Genomic DNA, 17,622 nt, shown 5'->3' on the forward strand with positions numbered 1-17,622 from the left:
CCGCACCATTTCTCAACCCCCTTTGAAGTTAGGCTTGGGTGTGTGACTTGCTTTGGCCAATGAAATGTCGGCAGAAGGAATGTGTGTCACGTCCGGGCAGAAGCAGCGTGCACATCACAGTGTCCGTACCCATTGTGACGGCAGTGACCACTGAAACAGCCATGGGATGAAGCCACCACCAGCCTGGAGTAAGTAAGATGAACGCAGACCCCTTGCCAACCCATACTGGACAGGCAGCATGGGCAAGAATTTTTTTTTTTTAGTAAGAATTTGGGGCTATTTGTTACCCAGCATAACTAAGCCTCTCCTGACTCCTACAACCGTCACTGGGCTACAGTGTTGCCCCCGCTCCAAGCTCATGAGGTGGGAAGGTCTGAGAGGGAAAATCAGCAGGTCCACCTTGGCACCTCCCAACTCACAGAAACAAACGATGATTAAGCCCAAAGAAACAGAAAGAACGACTCCTCCAGTGCCCTCGCTTTACAGAAATAAGGGAGATCTGCAGAAAAGGAGTTACCAAGGACACCCAGAACACAAATCTCCAGGCCAATGTCTGTCTGAGTCTGTCTGTCTCTCTCTCCAGGTCTCTGCCTCTCTCTCCCTCCCTCTTTCCCCTCTCTCAAAAACAAAAACAAAAACAAAAACAAAACAAAAACCAGAGAATTCTTAGACAAGCCCAGCTCAGGAGAAGTCATCGCTGACCAGGGGACTCCGGGCTGCCATCACGGAGGCTCTTCCCTGGCTCAGACAACAGAGCTCGAGGAGGCACTGGGTACCCTACAGTACTGGAAGTCGCCCTGAGGAAGGGAATGCCTCTCCTCACAGATCCTCTGAGGGCTGAGAAGCTTGAGCACAAAAACAACACTCCCTTGTCACCAGCCCCTGGCTCTTGGGGGACTTCCCACAGAAACAAAGGAGGGCCTGATGGGCACCACGCAGGAGAAACCCAGAAGAGGGGTGGTTACCAGCCCCCCTGGCCATCTGCAGCCAGGCCTGGGGGCTTGTCACGGTCTCCAATCTTTCTTTTAGCCCCGAGCAATCCACTGCTGTGCCCAGCATGCACCCCGATACCCACTTAAGTTGTGAGAGGCCCTGAACAACTCAATGTCTGAGGAGGTTGGGGACAGGAGAAGTGAATGGGGACAGTGAGGCAACTCAGGCCTGGCCAGCCTCCGGGCTGCTTGGAGGTGGAAGGCAGCCCACAGCTCTTGGTATGGAACTGGCTTCCGAGAAGGCTTGTCCTGGCACACTCTGGAGGAATTTGGAGGCTGCTCTGTGCAGCATAGGCAAAAAATACAGCCCCACTCCCACCCACAGGGAGCTGGTTGCTGGGAGCTGGGCATGGGGCTTCAGAACTCAGGCCAAACAGCTAATGGGGCTTCTGGAGGCTGTGAGATGTGGTGTCAGCCAGAGCGCTGAGCTGGCAGGCTCCAGACCAAACCAGAGAAAGACAGACACAGCCTGCAAGGAGGAGGCTGGTGGGGGGCCAGACCACTCTCCCCTCCACCCGCCCTGGACCTTCTCTTCCCCACCCCCCCAACTCAGAACCCAGACTCCAGGCATCCGACTACAGGCAATCCAGAAAACTCCTTCCTCGGTGTCATGGGCTGACGTGTTCCCCCCCAAATTCATATGTCGAAGTCCTAAACCCCAGTACCTCAGAATGAGGTAATAGGGCCTTTAAAGAAGTAATGCAGTTAAAACGCGGTCACAGGAGTGCGCCCTCGTCCAGTCTGACTGGTGTCCTTATAAAGAAGGGATCGGGACACAGACGCACACAGAGGGAGGGCCGAGCAAGGCACAGGAGAAGACCACCACCTACGAGCTCTGGAGGAACCAGTGCTGTGGACACTCGGCACTCAGACTGCTGGCCGCCAGAGGTGGGAAAGACTCGTCTGCTGTTGAAGCCGCCCAGTCTGTGGTACCCTGCGGTGACCAGCCGCGCAGACCCAGCAGCGGCCTGTGGGGCTCACCAGAGGGTGCTTCTCCCTAAGTCAGGAGTCCCAGAGATGGCGCGTGTTCCCCTGCTCCCCAGCCACATGTCCCAAGGCCTGGAACCTTCTCTGGTCAGAAAGTTCTTGATATTGAGTTTCTATCTGATTCTTCAGCTTCTGTCACTCCCCTTTCCATCTGGCCTGAGTGCAGGGAGCCATACGGGTCCCAGAGCCTCCATGGTCACTGCAGCCTTGATCCACCACACATCGGCAACTCTCCCTTTTCCCTCGTCCAAGGGGGAACGGCCTGCCCCGTGTGGCGGGGAGCTCTCTGCCATCTAAAGGTGTGAGAAATTGGACAAGCATCTGCAAGGACCACCCGAATTAGGGGGTGTAGGGCGCCAAATATGCTGAGCTCCAAGGGAGGTGGGAAGGCACCCCTGGATTCAATATCAACCCCACATCCTATCTCATGACCGCCCCCCACCCCGGCACGACCACCTTCTCCATATGTCGGTGTGGCCATCGGCGCAACGGGGTCAGGAGAACAGGAGCTGAGACCATGCCAAGTGGGGCTCCACACGTGAGGATTTCCTCCCCCTCCGGCAGGTCCCCGGCCTCTCGAGCCTCAGTGTCGTCCCTGTGGCAGTAGGGCATCAGATGGGCTCCGTGACTGGCCCAGGCCACCCCCGAGAACAGAAGTCCATGGATTTTCTTCCATCATTTTGCTGCTGAGATCAACCAGCGATGTCTTGAGGGAGTGGCAACTTGAACTGGGAATGAGGGGGCCAGGAGGAGAAGGGGGTGCAGGCATCGAGGAAGGGGTTAAGAAGAGGCAGGAGCAGGTGGAACTGGGGGTAGAGGGCTGACAGCCCTCACTGCAAGGAGGGGGTGAGGAGCAGCCCGGGCCAGAGATAATCTCTCTCTGTTCCCCAGTGCCTGGCTCAGCGCCCCCTGCCTTCCCCTCTGAGTCACCCGGTGGCCTCCAGAGACACTGGCCTGGCCTTTCTGATCCCCTCCCTCACCAGGCCTGAAATAGGAGAGGCGTGCCACTTCCAGAAATGGCCTCACCTCACCTCAGACACGCTACCCCTCCTTATTTTGAGAGGCCATCCCCTCACCAGAGGCATCGCAGTGCGAGCAGCTCCACGCCATCTTGGGGGGTGGCATAGGGACATCAAGGGACACGCCTCAGCTGTTGCCTGCACTTAAGTCCAGCTAAGCACCTGCCCAGTGGTCTCCCGGCTGCTACGCTCCAGGTACGGCTACATCCTAAGGCCCAGGACAGGGGTTCTCCGGCCGGCCCAGTGGTGAGAGATGGGGACAAGCTCGGTGGTGACCCAGGGGGTGTCACGGGAACCGGCACCCAGAATGCAGGCATCTGTGGTTACCAAAACAGCTCGGTGGTTAGTGCTGGGGTTCCATACCCAGGTCTGCTCTGCACTGGTGAGGCAACCTTACGCAGGTTACTGAACCCCACTGTGCCCGTTTCCCTACCCAGGCACGGTAACAGTGCCCCTCACAGAGCGGCTGTGAGCCTTAGGTGAAATGGTGACTCACAAGGGCTTGGCGCCGTGGCTGGCGCGTAGCAAAGCCAGGGCGGGCTCCCAAGGCCAACGGGCCTCCCCCTTAGCCTTGTCTGCAGACGCCAGAGACACTGGCCACCGTCACTACGGACGTGTCAGAGACTCCTGAGGGGCCACGACAGGCCGCCTCCGCAGCTCCTAGTCTCCAGAAGGTGCTCAAAATGATTTGTTGACTAACTCCCCCTTCACAGGAGAGTAAGCCGAGGCCCTGAGAGGATGGCGTCTTGTCAAAGGAGCTGAACCCGGGTAGTTTGGATCCAGAGGCCACACTCTGGATCCCTACACTAAACTGCCTTTCGGGAAAAATGCTCCATTAAGCCAGTGACACCCCAAGTCTGTAGAAAAGGAAACGGAGAGCATAAGAAGGCCAAGAAAGGCCTTCAGCTACAGAAGGGGGATCTGGGACCTGGACCGGCCCCGGGCAGTCAGGCCTCAAGCACACATGCTCAGCCACTCTACCACAGCACCTCGGGACTAGCCTGCCTCTCCCTGTCCGTGACTACCTCCGGGAGCAGGCACAGCCACCTCGGGTACCACATACCCACAGAGCCCATCCCCCCAGCCACAGGACCACTCCAGGGAGCTCCCAGGCACCTTCCAGGCTCCAGCTGGAGCCATCTGCTGGGCACCCCAGAGTCTTGGAGGTTAAGTGTCCTTACCCCAACTAGTATATGGGGAAACTGAGGCACAGGGACTTGCCCACAACTAAAGAGACAGGCTCAGGCCTCCTACTTCCCTCTCTTGATCAAGAAAATTAGCCAGAAGAAAATGCTTTTATCTCTGGGTCCCCGAACCTAGAACTTTCCAGAAGTGCCTCCAGCCAGAAAGAAAAGCAGGATTGGAATAATGGTCACTGTTCCCGCCCCACGGCTGGCTTTCCCGTCCCCATGCGGGATGCCGCCCAGCAGCAGACAGGCAGAGTCTGTCCTGGTGACCACCCCAACTGCGTAACTCCCAGTCCAGGCCAACTGTACTCGGGACAGGCCAGGCCAAGGAAGAGGACAGCAGAGCCTCGATCTGCTTCCCCTGCCTTCCCTTCCCACCCTTCAGGCATAGGGCCAGCTTCTCAGCCTCCAGACAGGGGTCCCTCTGTCCCTGCAGGGTGAGCTGACCTTTCACTGGCCAGAAAGTCCCACTGGTTCCGTCCCCCTGCCTGGGGGGATGGATGAGGAGAGAGGAGGGAAGCAAGGGATGGAGAAGAGTCCAGGGCTCCCTCAACCTCTCCTTCCTCCCTGTTCCTGCCTCTCACTGCTGCTGTCTCCCTCTGCTCCGCCGGCCGTCTGCCCCAGGCCTTCCCTTGAGGCAGCTCTGTCCCCACCGGGCCTTCCCCAGCCTCTCCTTTCCCCTTAACTATCTTGCCTTTTGTTTGCCTGGCACTTTATAGTTTACGGAAGGTTTTTAGATTTACCACTGCACGGAATCCACAGCAGGGAGAGACGGGGACACATTGAAAATACCTTCAAATTGCCAAGTGTTCTTGTTAAAAATGCAAACATCCCCAGAACGATAAACAATTAGGCTGGCAGCCGCTGGTAGCTTAGAACGAATTCATTTCATCCTCTGCCCTCTCCCCAGCCACTCAGCACCGAGGAGGGGGCCGGGGCAGTGGGGAGGAATGCTTGGGGCGGTGCCTCAGCAGGATGGGGTATCTGGGGGGAGGACAGGAGGGCGGAAACGAAGGTAGGCTTGAGGACAAGCAATCGGCTTTGCACGGTGCTGCCTGTAAACAACACGCCCTCAGCGAGCCCTAAATGCTAGCCCAAACACCGCCCGCATCCGGCTCACTCTGAAATCCATCACTCATTCTGGTATCTCAAAGGTCAGAGGGAGAATCTTTTTGGAGAAAAGGCCTAGAAGACTTGCAGGGTGGAGTCAACAAATCGAAAACCCTGGAGAAGAAGGTGGAAGGAGGCAGGGGAGTGCAGAGGATCAGGAGCGAGTGGGGGGCCAGCAGGCCTGGCCCTCCCTAACCCAGCTCTGCCCCAGGGCCCAGAGTCCCCAGGATGGCACAGCCCCACCCTAGGACCAGCTGCAGCCCCAGGGGCTGGGATCTGGTGTCCTTGAAAGGACATATCCTGGGCCGTGGGGGTAAATCAAAAGACCCTTCCTTCCGGGGGGGATCTCAGTTACCCCCAAATGATAACTGCAGGATGGGCCGACAGTCCTGAGAACCCTTCCAGCTCCCGCATCTGCAGTTCCGGGACCAAATCAGAAAAGCAAGTCTATGCCAAACCCCACGCAGGCATCTCAAGAGCTCCTGGGCTCCAGCTGTGCTCAGTTTTAGAGGTCCCACCCCGCCTCCCATATTCAAATAAACCACACAAACAAATACAACCCACATCTAACCCTCAAGGACTGAAGTGAGTTGCAGTCGCCCACTTGACATAATGCTAGGTTTTGTAGCTAAATTAAACATGCATTAATTTCGACTGCGGCTTACTTTTCAAATTTTGGAGCCTATCGGTTACCAGCTCTCAAACATTTTTCTTGGCTATTGATGAAAGCTTGTAGGCCTTACACGCTGTGTCTAATTCCTAGCGCTCTGACCCCGGGGAACTCAGGCCGTGAGCCTGGAGACATCTAAGAGCAGGTTTCAAAGAAATCGAACAAAGTCCTGTGTTTGCTGCACGGGAGTTATGTCAAGCTCTCACTCAAGGCCACCTCCTCCAAGGAGCCCTCCCAGGCCCCTCCAGCTCTCAAGAATCCCTCCCCTGCCAGTGTCAGAGCACAGGCCGTTCATGGTTCGTGCCCTGTCTTCATTATTTCACACATTCCTGTTTTGCCTTATTGTCCCCCACCGAACTGGGAGCTCTCCAAGGTGCCCTGGACCTCTCCTCGGCCTCCCCTCTGAACCCACTATGGTGCTGCAGCCCACCAGGAGCGCCGAGGCCACAGGAGCAGGGCAGTGCCACGCGGAGAGGAGCTGGAAGCCCAGTTGCCACCTACCCTCCATGCCGTCCTCTCGATGCCCATCAAAGTTGTCATAGGAATCCCAGCGGATGAGGGGATCAGAGGTGTTATAGTCCACGGACACACTCGGCCCGTTCTCCAGGTGTTCCATGCCTGAAGGAATGGGGCGGGAGGGCAGCGAAGAGAAAGGAAAAAAAAAGGATCAGCAGCTAGAAAAAAAGAGAAGAAGCCAACAGCTCCCCCCAGGGCTGCTCCCTGAGGGGCTTCTCATTTTCCTGACCACGTGGGGTGCGGCCAGTGGCTTAGAGTGGACAGAGAACCCAGGAGTCTGGTTTCTTGCATTCTTGTTTTGTTTTGTTTTGTTTTGTTTTGTTTTGTTTTGTTTTGGGAGGGGGGAACAGAGCAGAGGGAGAAGGAGAGAGAGAGGGACCCCGGAGCAGGATCCACGCCCAGCATGGAGCCCAACACGGGGCTCGATCCCACGACCCTGAGATAGTGACCTGAGCCGAAATCAAGAGTCAGATGCTCAACAGACTCAACCAGGCGCCCCTGGTTTCTTGCATTCTTAAGAAGGCTCATATCCGGTTACAGGGGTAAATCAAGACAGGACACTGAGGAATGAAGAGCCCCCCGGGAGAAAGCTGGGGGGCCTTCTGGCCAGGTGTCTGCCTCTTCCTTTTCCGTGTCCCAGAGGCCCCTGGGGCAGTGCCAGGAGACCAGAAAGTCTGCCTCTGTGTCAGAGGGAGTATGGAAAGGCTTGTGATGAGCAGCATGAGGTCGAGGACAGCAGGGAAACCATGGCCATGACACTGAGAGGACACAGGTCATTCCAGTCATCCCCCTGCCTCCCATTTAAGAGGCTCCGGCTCCAGGCAGAAATGTGAGGGGAGAAGCAGTCTCTCCTACACATCCACAGAAAGATGAAGACTGCACGAGCTGTAAGTCCCACCTCCTAGGGCAAGTCCCTTTCCCAACCTGGCAGTCCTTCCTTGAATCTTCCCAGTGTCCCTCCGTCTGTAGCCTAACTTCGGCTCATCTCATTCTGTTCTCAGATAGGGTGGAGAACAACTGGTCTCCACATATAACCAGCCTAAAGGCTTAACAGCTATTATTAAATTGGCCTTCTCATCTTCAGGTTGAACCACCTCAGTCCTCGTAAATACTTCTCATCCATCCAGCACCTCTGAATGTCCCTTCAGCCACTCCCTCCATCTGCCACAGCCCTCAGTCTCTGAATATAATGGGATGGTGACCTAATGGGACCAGAACAGTTTATCCTATCCAGCACCTCTCAGTCGGCCCTTTTATTTTTATTATCCAAATATTAAGTCACTGATTCATGTTTAGCTAGGGGTCCACTGTGATACCCAGATCCTTTACTGCTGGCCTGCCTCTCATTTACAGGTAACTTGATAATTGCAGAGCACATCAGTAGGAGAATGGTGGGGGTGGGGAGAGGACAGGTTAGGATGGAGGCAAGGGGGTAGAAAAATGAACTCTAACAAGCTTATACCTTGAATTTTCTCTGGTCCATAAGAAAACACAAATTCTACTTTGCCATATTCTGGAAATCGATCATCTGAAAAGAGAGAAGGAAAGACAAAAATGAGCAATTAATTCCCAAAAAGGACTCCAACTTTAATGTTTCTGGAGAAGGTTAAAATAATACACAAACATATGGTTGATAATACCATATACATATATAATGAAATAAGCCTCTTGCCCACTTTGGCCCCAGTCCTACTTGCCTGAGATAACCATTCCCAACCATTTCTATTTCTTGTTCTACTAGCAGTTACCTCTAAGACTCTAATAACCCCTATTTTTATGCCACTATTTCCTGATATACCAATTTCGAGTAATCTCCATTGATTTACCACTATGAAGATAATGAATTTGGCCCACTAATATCACTCCCATCTCCCTTCTTATTAAATCTAGTAGTAGTATTTATTCTGATTGCCTTTGAAACTCTAAATACTACAGCTAAGCCTCTATTTCTTGAACTGTCCATTTTTAGTGGTGCCGACTCCCTCTGTGTAAGAGGAGAAAGTTTGTGCCCCCACTTTCCCCTGCCTCTACCAACTCCACCTTTATGTTGTCTGTTACCCCTTTATTTTTCCCTGTTAAGACTGATAACATTTACATTCTGTTCTGTAATCATTATGGCGTCTTCTGTTTCTGCCCTCCTGGCTCCAGTACAGAGGAAACTCATCATAGACACATCCTTCTACTGCATGAGCCAGACTGCACTTGGGGGGGGGGGTTCAGGATCCTCTCCACCCCCCACCCCACCCCCGAGCCCCAGCCCTACTCTCTTCTCTTGGCCTAAGCCCAGTCTGGACACAGATTACCGTCCAGTGCTTGTGGGAAGAGAAGTTACAGTAGGGATGGTGACTGCCCATCATGCCTGTGCATGTCTCCATCACTGCAGGCACCGCTTCCTAGTACCCCGCTCATGTGTCTCTTTCTCCCATGGAACTGTGAGTTCCCTGAAGGTAGGGCCTGACTTCTTTCTCTTTGTATCCCCAGGGTCTAGCACATGCCTGACACATAGAGACCCATAAGTATTTCTTAGTGGATGGACAGATGGATTTGGATGGATGAGTGGGTGGGTGGATGGATAGATTTAGATGGGTAGGTGGGTAGATGGATGGATGAATGGGTGGATGGATGGACAGATGGATTTGGATGGGTGGGTGGACAGATGGGTGAGTAAATAGATGGATGGTTGGATGGATGGATGGATTCGGACGAGTAGGTAGGTGGATGGATGGATAGGTGGGTGGATGAGTGAATAGGTGAATGGATGTGGATATTGTCCCAGGTCTGAATGTGATACAGACAAAACCTTAAATAGATAAAGAAGCAACGGAAGACACCTCCCTAACCACCTCTCCTTCCCTTAGAAAATGGTTTCGCCTTCACTGCTGCCATAGGTCCTCCATTATTTCTCTTCTACCTTGTGGTATTATTCCTTGCTAGGTCTATGTCTCTGTTCAATGAGCCCACCTTTGAAGGCATCATCAAGGTCTTCCTTCCCAAAGACAACCCCCAGGTCATGGATGGCACAGGTGTGGAACTGCACACGGAAGATGACATCTCGGGCTGGGCTCCGGAACTTCTTGTGGTAGCACTTCAGCTGGGTGGGAAGGAGAGCAGAGCCCATCAGGGGCCAGAGGAGGGGACATCAGGTCTCGGGGAGCCTCCTTATTAGCTCCTTGACTGAGACCCCAGGGCTCACCCAAACTTAACGAGGGAGAGGTCACCAATACCAAACAGGATCTCAGAGCTATCTGGGGAAACTTCTAGAAAGCAGAATGTTGGAAGCCAATCTTGCCCTGTGAGGACAAAACTGTCCTCCCAAGAAGTTCCTGCACACAGAATGGAAAAAATAGCAGTGAATTTAAATTGCAGGAGGAAAGACTGAAGTTAGAATTGAGGGAGTCCTTGTCACAGAGGCAAGGAGGTAACAGCTTATGCTGAGAGATATTTCCCTGGAGATATTCTAGAACAAGAGACAAGCGCAGGAGAAGGGATGTCTGGCTCTGAGGCAGGGGAAGGCCTTGCAGGAGCCCTGAGGGCCTATGGCCCCAAGGCTGGTGGCCCACAGGAGTGACAATCTTGTCTGGAGAGGCAGGAGGGGAGCGGGGAGACAGAAGAGATAAACAGGGAGGAGGGGGCTTGAGACAGGGGAATAGCACTCACCAAGATGTCTCCCTTCAAGAGCAGCCCGGGCTCGATGGTGATGCAGATGCTGGTCTGGCTGTCTCCTTGGACATTGCTATGGGGGAGAGGTAAGCGGAGAGCAAGAGAGCTGCTGAAGGGGGCGGGCAGCGTGCTTGCTCCCCGCTCCCCCTGCCACAGGGCTCCTGGGAAGGTTTGCTTGCCTCTGTCCCTCAGCCCTCTGCCAGATGAGATCCTCCTAGAAGAGGTCCTGGTCCATCCCCCCACACCCTTGTCCCTGGTCCTCGGCCTTGGGCCTCCGGCCTCCCTAGCCTCTTATTCCTGTGGAATACTTACTAGATGCCAGATGTGTAGACAGGCTGCATGGCCTGGTAGATCCGGAGAAAGGGCCGGCACCCTGTAAGGGAGGGTCGTGTTAGCAGGGGGCAGTGTGGGGGCGGGGGAGAGGGGGAAGGAAGGAAGGGCTAGGGAGAGGAGAGGTAGGAAGGAGAAATGGAAAGAGAAAGGAGGAAGAAATACTAGCTTTTCCTCTGAGAGGCATTTTTAAGTTTACAAAAACTACTGCCACATCCAGCATCACGTGCCAGCCGGCACTGCCGGATTCGACCCCGTGAATACAGCGGGGCTCACCGGAAGCTCGGGAGGGGGGCGCAGTCGAGACTCCAGTCCAAGCCTACATTTTTATCCCCTAAGGCTGCCTCTTGAGAAAAGAAGATGGGAGACAGGAGGGGAGGGAAGCCAGACAGCTCAGGCGGGTACCTCCTTTAGACTCGAAGTTGGGGATGCCGTGCATGATCACGTGGTGCAGAAACAAGGGCTTGTTGTTCATTTTGATGGAGCCAGAGAGCAGGCCACTGAAGTAGTGCACGTACCTGGGGCAGGGAGAGGGGCAGCCTCAGCGGGCGATCTGTCCTAGAGCACAGCCACCCCGGTCTCCTTTCTGGCCCCGCCTAGCGCACCGCCCCCCCCCCCCCCAGGCCTCCTGGAAGCTGGGCTTTCCACTCCAGCACAGTCCTTCCTTGCTGCCTGGAGCCCCAGGTAGGGTGGGCAAGCAGATATCACTCAACCAGGACCTGAGTCAGGCCAATGCACCTGTTTGGGGTTCTCTGGCGCCCCCTGGTGGTCAACATGAACATCTCTTTCCAGCTTCGCTCCCAGCCCAAAAATCTGCCACTGGACCAAAATTCCTCCCACACATCCCTGACATCCCTCACATCATTATGCTGCTCACTACTGTACAAGGCAGGCTGATCAACCATCAAATATCTCTAATACTGTCACACTGAGCCTAAACCAAGCTTATGCTTATACCCAAGGCCCCAGTTTTGCCCCAACAGACCCACCAGCCACATGACAGTCCAGCAAACAGTGAAGAGCTTAGTAATTATAGTCCTTCATTTTTTCATATCACACCGAAGTGTATGAAATCCCTCTATATATGGTATTGAAAGACATCTAACTTCCACTAAGGAGTCCTATCCCTCAGGTCAACACTCCCCAATTCTTTTTGGATCTTGTTGGAAGAATGCAAGAATTAACCCATCTCCACTCCTTCTAGAAGAGAGAGGAATCTGGGTCCAGAAACAGTTGCCTGCACATAGCAAGAACACACAAAGCTGGGGGTGGGCAGGGAGAGAAGGAAAGCAGTCTGAACTTCAGTGCACCTGCCAGAAAGAGAGGTCAGTCCTTTTGCTGGCAATTGGTCGATGCGTCCTCCTTTTCTGAATGGCCAGAAGAGGCCGAGCTGGGCCAGCCAGACCGATCAGAATGAATCCTGAGACTCCAGGAGAGGCTCTCTGAGGCTGGTGGAACCAGAACCTACATGACCATGACAACGGTCCCCTCCTATCTCTGGGCTCCTTGGCCCCCCTCCAGGCCTGCGAGCCTCTGTCCCTGGGCCCCGGGTGGGGCCACCTCGCACTACCCAAGCCAGATAATCTGATGGGCAGCACCGGTTCCTGTTCAGCCCCTGCCCAGCCCCCAGCCCCATTACTCAAACCGGAAACCTGGAATGGTAGTTCCTATCAGATCTCTGGATCGTGCCAACAGGATGTGTCTGTGTGCTGGGGACAATGAGTCCGGGGGTGGGGTGACAATGAATGGGGGAGTTGCAGGCAAAGCCCCTCCCTCTGCCTCTCTCTCTGCCCTCCTCTCCTCCAACTGCTCCATTCCCTACAACTGACACTGCCCAGAAGGCGGGAAGGTGGCAACAAATACGCAATGAAGCCAACAGCCATACTTTCACACATCGGTCCGGACACAGTGACCCACCCATAAGCAGATGCGGTTGCAGATAGAAGCTGCCAAGCAGACAGATAATATAAACACACCACCACCGCCGCCCCCACTGCGTAAGTGAGCGCTGAGCACTGTGGTGTCCCAGCACACTCCTGCTGCAGAGAGGGGACAAAGGTCCCGTTCCCTGGGCTTTCAGCTTCAGGGACGTGGCTGTTCTGCCCACTCTGTCCACGCCACATTGTGCCATCGCAATACCGCATTCCTCATCCTTCATGGTCAGACTCGTGACCAAGGCCACCAGTCATATGTGGCAAGCGGGTACTTGAATGACAGCTCTTTCCTCCGCAGGAAGAAGCCCATTGATCTACAGATGCTGTGTCTGGCAGCCCAGCCAGAATTTTCTGCACATAGACATCCGGTTTCTGATGGCTGACCCAGAGACCGGCTCCTGGCTGTCCTGTGCCAGGTGGAAGGCTCCGGGGGCCGGAGGGGCTCACTTCTGCTTGGGCTTCCCGCTACAATAGCAGACACACTCACCAGGAGAGGCCAGGGGGTCCTGCTGGCCTGGTCAGCATTCTGAGGGGCTAGAAAAGTCAGGGGGATGCTTTGGCCCCTGGGCCAGCCTACTCGTTGTTTCGTCTGCATGGTTACCGCAGACCCGCACTCAGGAAGCTTCCTTCCTCCCCTTGGAGCTCACCCCATGGGACACTTTCTCTGCAAGTTCAGCCCTCGTACCCACCCCATCACTCTCGAAGCCATCATGCTCTGCTGGGTTTTTTTTTTTTTCTCCTGCCAAGTATTCTCATGACTTGAAAGTACATTCATGGCTTGTATCCTGCTGAAACGGTCAGCCCCGCGGTCACAGTGCACAGAGCAGCATGGCCCATCACAGACGTGCGGCTGGCCCACCATTCTGGCCACTCGGGGGCTGGGCACCATTCCCCATCTCCAGTTCTGCCCTCTGGGCCTGGGCTTCTGCCTCGCACTCACCTGCAGCCTCCCCATAGCCCACCAGGCCTGATTCCACCTGTGCTCTCCTGTGGACCAGCCATCATTAAACAGCACGTCATCCACAGAGCAGGATTCAGCCCTCAGGACTGGGGCTGGCACAACCCGGGGGCGGGGGGGGCCAGTCTGGCCTGAGTTACAGGCCCCCAAGTACCTTCTAGTTCTGCTACTACTCACTGCGGATCCAGGCCATGTTGAGTCCCCTCCCTAGGCTCAGGCTTCTCATCTGTAAAATGGGGATGCCCTGGATGGTCATACAGTAGCTCATCATTCTTATCCAGGTTTGGCCTCAAATCCACCACCTCTGACAGGTGTTCCCTGACCCCCTTCATTAAATAGCCCCGGTCTCCTCCATCAGGTCTATCCCACTCTGTTCTCTTTCTTTCCTAGCACTAACCGCTACTGGAATGGTCCTGTTGGTCTACTTACTTGTGCGATGTCCATCTTTCTCAATGGGGTATCAGCTCACTGAGGGCCAAGCACTTTGTCCTGTTCACCTAGATTTCTAGCCCTTGGAATATAGTAGAGCACCTAAAACTTGTCCAATGAATGAATGACTCATCCCTGCCCTGCCGTCTGCCTGGGCTGCTGGGGACTTCAGCGAGACCACGTGCTTGAGAGCCCGTGGTTAAATTTTTAAAGCTCTTCCAGGAGAAGATAAGCCTTATGGTAAGAATCTGTGACCTCTCCAGGGCAGGAGGCGATGATGTCAGCCTCCTATAGGCTCACCCACACACGAAGCAATCCCGCTGCCAGGACCAACAAATAGCACCGCCTTCTTATACAAGCTGCCTTCTTGCCCCCAGACCGATGTGTTCCCCACCAACGTCCCCATTGCTCTCCAGCACTGGCCTCAGGAGCCAACTGCCATGCCCACCTGTGGACACACACAGCTGCCCATGGGCTCACCCACGTCCCTGAGCTCACACCACTCCAGGCTGCCACCTGGATATGAACACTCTGTACACCCCCACCTAGGCATGGCTGTTCCAGCCCCTGTGGGTGCATAAGGCCAGTCCCCAAGATAGCAAGCGTGTGCACATACACATACACACACACACACACACACACACACACACACACACACGGATGCACTGGCTGTGACCCCTGGAAACCCACCTTCTCTGGGATGGCTGGCCAATTGGCACAATCTTATCCTCATAGAACCGCTTCATTGCAAACCGGTCCAAGGCCTGATCAGCACTGCAGGGGGAGATGGGTGGTCAGAGGAGCCAAGAGCCTATGTCCAGAGCCTATGTCCTATGTCCAAGAGCCCTCTGCCTCCCCACCCCTGCTCCCCCAGACCCGTAGAGCCCTCCAGCAACCCTGTGCTGAGCAGCTTTCATAAAAAGGGTGCCCCAGCATCTCTATATCCTGTGTGCTGCAGGACTCAGCACAGGGGCTTTGGAGCCAGACAGCCTGAGTTCCCACAGCAAGTCAGCCCCTTACTTATCAGCCCCGTGTCTTGAATCAGGTTATTTAATCTTTCTGAACGTGATTCCCCTTCCTGTCAAAGGAGAGTGACAAGTGCCTTCCTTGAAGGTTGTTATGGCAATTAAGTGAAATAACATCTATAAAGAGCTTGGGACATGTGGGCACACAGTAGGTATACAGGAAATGTTCACCATTAAGGGAAGATTAGGCTGGGATGAGTTTCTTAGAGTCACAGAACTACCATCTAAGTCTCCATAGAACATTCTATCTATCCTCAAAGAGATCATTTTAAAAGAAGAGACAGAAGATGTAGCCCCTCTATTCTTGACTCTCTTATGACATCCCATCCCAAACCCCAAAGTCCTCATCGAGGCCCACAAGAATGAGATAACTTCTAGATGGTTCTGCCAGACCCAGATCTGATCCAACATTTCTTTCTGACTCCCTCACCAGCTCACTCAGGAAAACAGAAGGCCTTTTGCCAAGGAAAAGTGGCCCCGAGAAGGTGGCTGGATGGGGTGTCCATAGATGGGTTTGCCTCCCAAGGCTACTCCCACCACCGTTCCCAGTAGAGGGAGGGACTCTCCTTTCTCCTGCGCCCCCCCCCCCCCACACAGCCACCTGCCTCAGAGCTGTAGGCGGCTCCCTCTCCTTTCTGTGGGCTCCTCCACCCCATCCTCACACCTCTCAACCCCAGGGAAGGGAGAGACCATGGGGGGATGGGCAGAGGGGGCTCCCGCTGTCAATATTCAGAGAATGGGAGGCTCTTACCTGGCAGAAATGTTGCTGTAGTGCATGTAAGCTGCGATGACGACACCTATCCTGCCTCGGTTTCCCTAAAAGAACCCCAAACACAAAGCCTTTATTTCTAAGATCAGCCCTACTGCCCTAGAGCCCATTCAGAAGCCTGGAGAAAAAGAGGGCAGTGGCTGGAGAGAGGAGTGTGGTTCTAAGGGACAACAGGAGAAGGGAGGGAGATGCAAGGGAGGGAAGCAGGTCGGGCTGAGTCTGAAAGAGAAGAAACACAGCTGATCATCCACTATACTTGAGGACCCCACAAGCTCGTAACTCCCCATTTCCTGGGGGTGCTCCCTGGGACAGAATCTACCATCTCCTAGAAAAGAGAATACACACAGACTTGCACGCTCACTCAATCCAATGATAAAGTCAGGCACGTACACTCATCCAAGGACACATCTACGCATGTGTGCATGTACGAGCACATGTCCACGTGTGTACATGCATACACACACACACACACACACAGAGGCCCCACTCTGACCTTATTGTGTAGAACGACGACGTTGTGAGGGTCTGCATTGAGCCAAGTGTCCATGGCCTTGCAAACACTGCAGATCTTCTCCAGGGCTGGGGTGTGAAGGTCAGGCCAGCCAAATTCCAGTATCTGTGGTCCAAGCCATGAGTGAGAAGGGGCGGAAGCCCCAGAGAGTTGACCAGAGCCGGAGGGGTGGCACATATTCCCCACACTGGTGCTACAGTGGCACCACCCCCCCACCTGGCTCCCTGCCCTGCCCATCAGTCCAGAGGGGAGGCGAGCATGTGGACGCAGGGGACACTGGCCCAGGACCAGAGACCCTGGGCCTGAGTCTCAACTCTGACACTGCCTTGTTCTGGGGCCTCTGGGGAGTCATGGCCCTTGTTCTGGCCTCAGTTTCCTCCATATGTGTGTGAAGCTGATGACCCCAAGGTCCCTTCCACATGACTCTGACTTCAAAATGTGCTGGGGCTCCCCAACATTTCCCCACCCCCAAGCTCTCCTCCCACAGACAACCCCAAAGCCTGGCTCAGGGACAAAGAGGGAAAGTGAAGGGCCCCCAGCTGTTTACAGCTCTTTTCCAGGCCCGGACACCCAACCCCTGATTTTTCAGGTTGGCCAAGAGAAGCCTGAAGGGGACAGAGGGCAGATGTGAAAAGTAGACTTCAGGCTCCTTGAAACTTTTCTTAACTCACAGATCGTTAAACTGAAAGAGAATTCATGCTCAGAAGAGCCGAGAGAGCACATCTAATCCAGCCTGTCCACTTTCAGAGGTGCAAACTGAGGCCCAGACAACTGTCACCTGCCCAGGGTCCCAAAGCAACAGGCCCCGGAATTCCGGAGCCAGAGCGGCCATCAGCGCAAAGCTTGCGCTCAGCCCACCGCGCCAGCAAGTGAAAACGGGCCATTGGCAGTTTTGAGCCAGTTTCAATACAAAATGCTTTTCGATGAGGCTAGAACCCTCATAGCTCCAGCCTCACCCCAGAGATACTATGCGCACCCCAGGAGGGCAGACCTGGGCAGGAAATCGCTGTATCAAGCTTGGCTTTCTGCAATCCGTATGGCAAAAACAAGAAATATGCTCTTTTCCTTGTTCCAAAAAGAAGACGGCATAGACACGGAGTAGGTGTTGCCAAGTGTCTCAGCACTTCTCCCCACATTCTAAAGGGGGATCCACAGGGAGAGGGAGCCCAGCTCTTCTCCTTCTCTTCCAGGCCACAGGAAGCCCCCACCCCCGATCGGCATCAGCTCACCTTGGCATGGAGCTTTGTGATGTCAGGCCTCCGCTCAGAGAGGTTGAAAAGCTAGGAGGAAAAGGAAGACATTGTGAGATGGTGCTCGCTGTCTTCGGACTGTCTCTCTGTCTCTCTCTGTCTCTCTTTCCTCTTCCTGCATGCCCAACTCAGTGAAAATTCTACCCATGCAAGAGCTTATAATGGTGTCCCGTCGGACACACACATTGACCAACAAGAACATAACTATAGGTTCTCAGGGTAAAGAGGAGGAGAGAGAAGTATGTAGACACGGTCTCTCCCCTCAGTGAGTGGAC

General features: G+C 54.4%; 1 protein-coding gene across 19 annotated transcripts in view; it reads right to left on the reverse strand.

The window, feature by feature from the left end:
• The window catches only part of TNS1 (tensin 1), a 225,520-nt gene that overhangs the window by 68,867 nt on the left and 139,031 nt on the right, over positions 1–17,622 (reverse strand). For all 19 annotated transcript variants that reach the window (XM_045777632.2, XM_087863313.1, XM_087863307.1 and 16 more), the window contains 10 exons: positions 17,327–17,377; positions 16,080–16,202; positions 15,569–15,633; positions 14,483–14,566; positions 10,877–10,989; positions 10,454–10,514; positions 10,139–10,214; positions 9,443–9,572; positions 7,944–8,009; positions 6,467–6,583 (listed from right to left, as the gene is read on the reverse strand). In XM_045777632.2, the coding sequence (XP_045633588.2) occupies positions 6,467–6,583; positions 7,944–8,009; positions 9,443–9,572; positions 10,139–10,214; positions 10,454–10,514; positions 10,877–10,989; positions 14,483–14,566; positions 15,569–15,633; positions 16,080–16,202; positions 17,327–17,377 (886 nt within the window). The remainder of the gene's footprint in view (positions 1–6,466; positions 6,584–7,943; positions 8,010–9,442; positions 9,573–10,138; positions 10,215–10,453; positions 10,515–10,876; positions 10,990–14,482; positions 14,567–15,568; positions 15,634–16,079; positions 16,203–17,326; positions 17,378–17,622) is intronic.

The sequence above is a fragment of the Ursus americanus genome, chromosome 1 (genome assembly GCF_024610735.1).
Source record: "Ursus americanus isolate L20-20 chromosome 1, mUrsAme1.1.p, whole genome shotgun sequence".
Taxonomy (NCBI): domain Eukaryota; kingdom Metazoa; phylum Chordata; class Mammalia; order Carnivora; family Ursidae; genus Ursus; species Ursus americanus.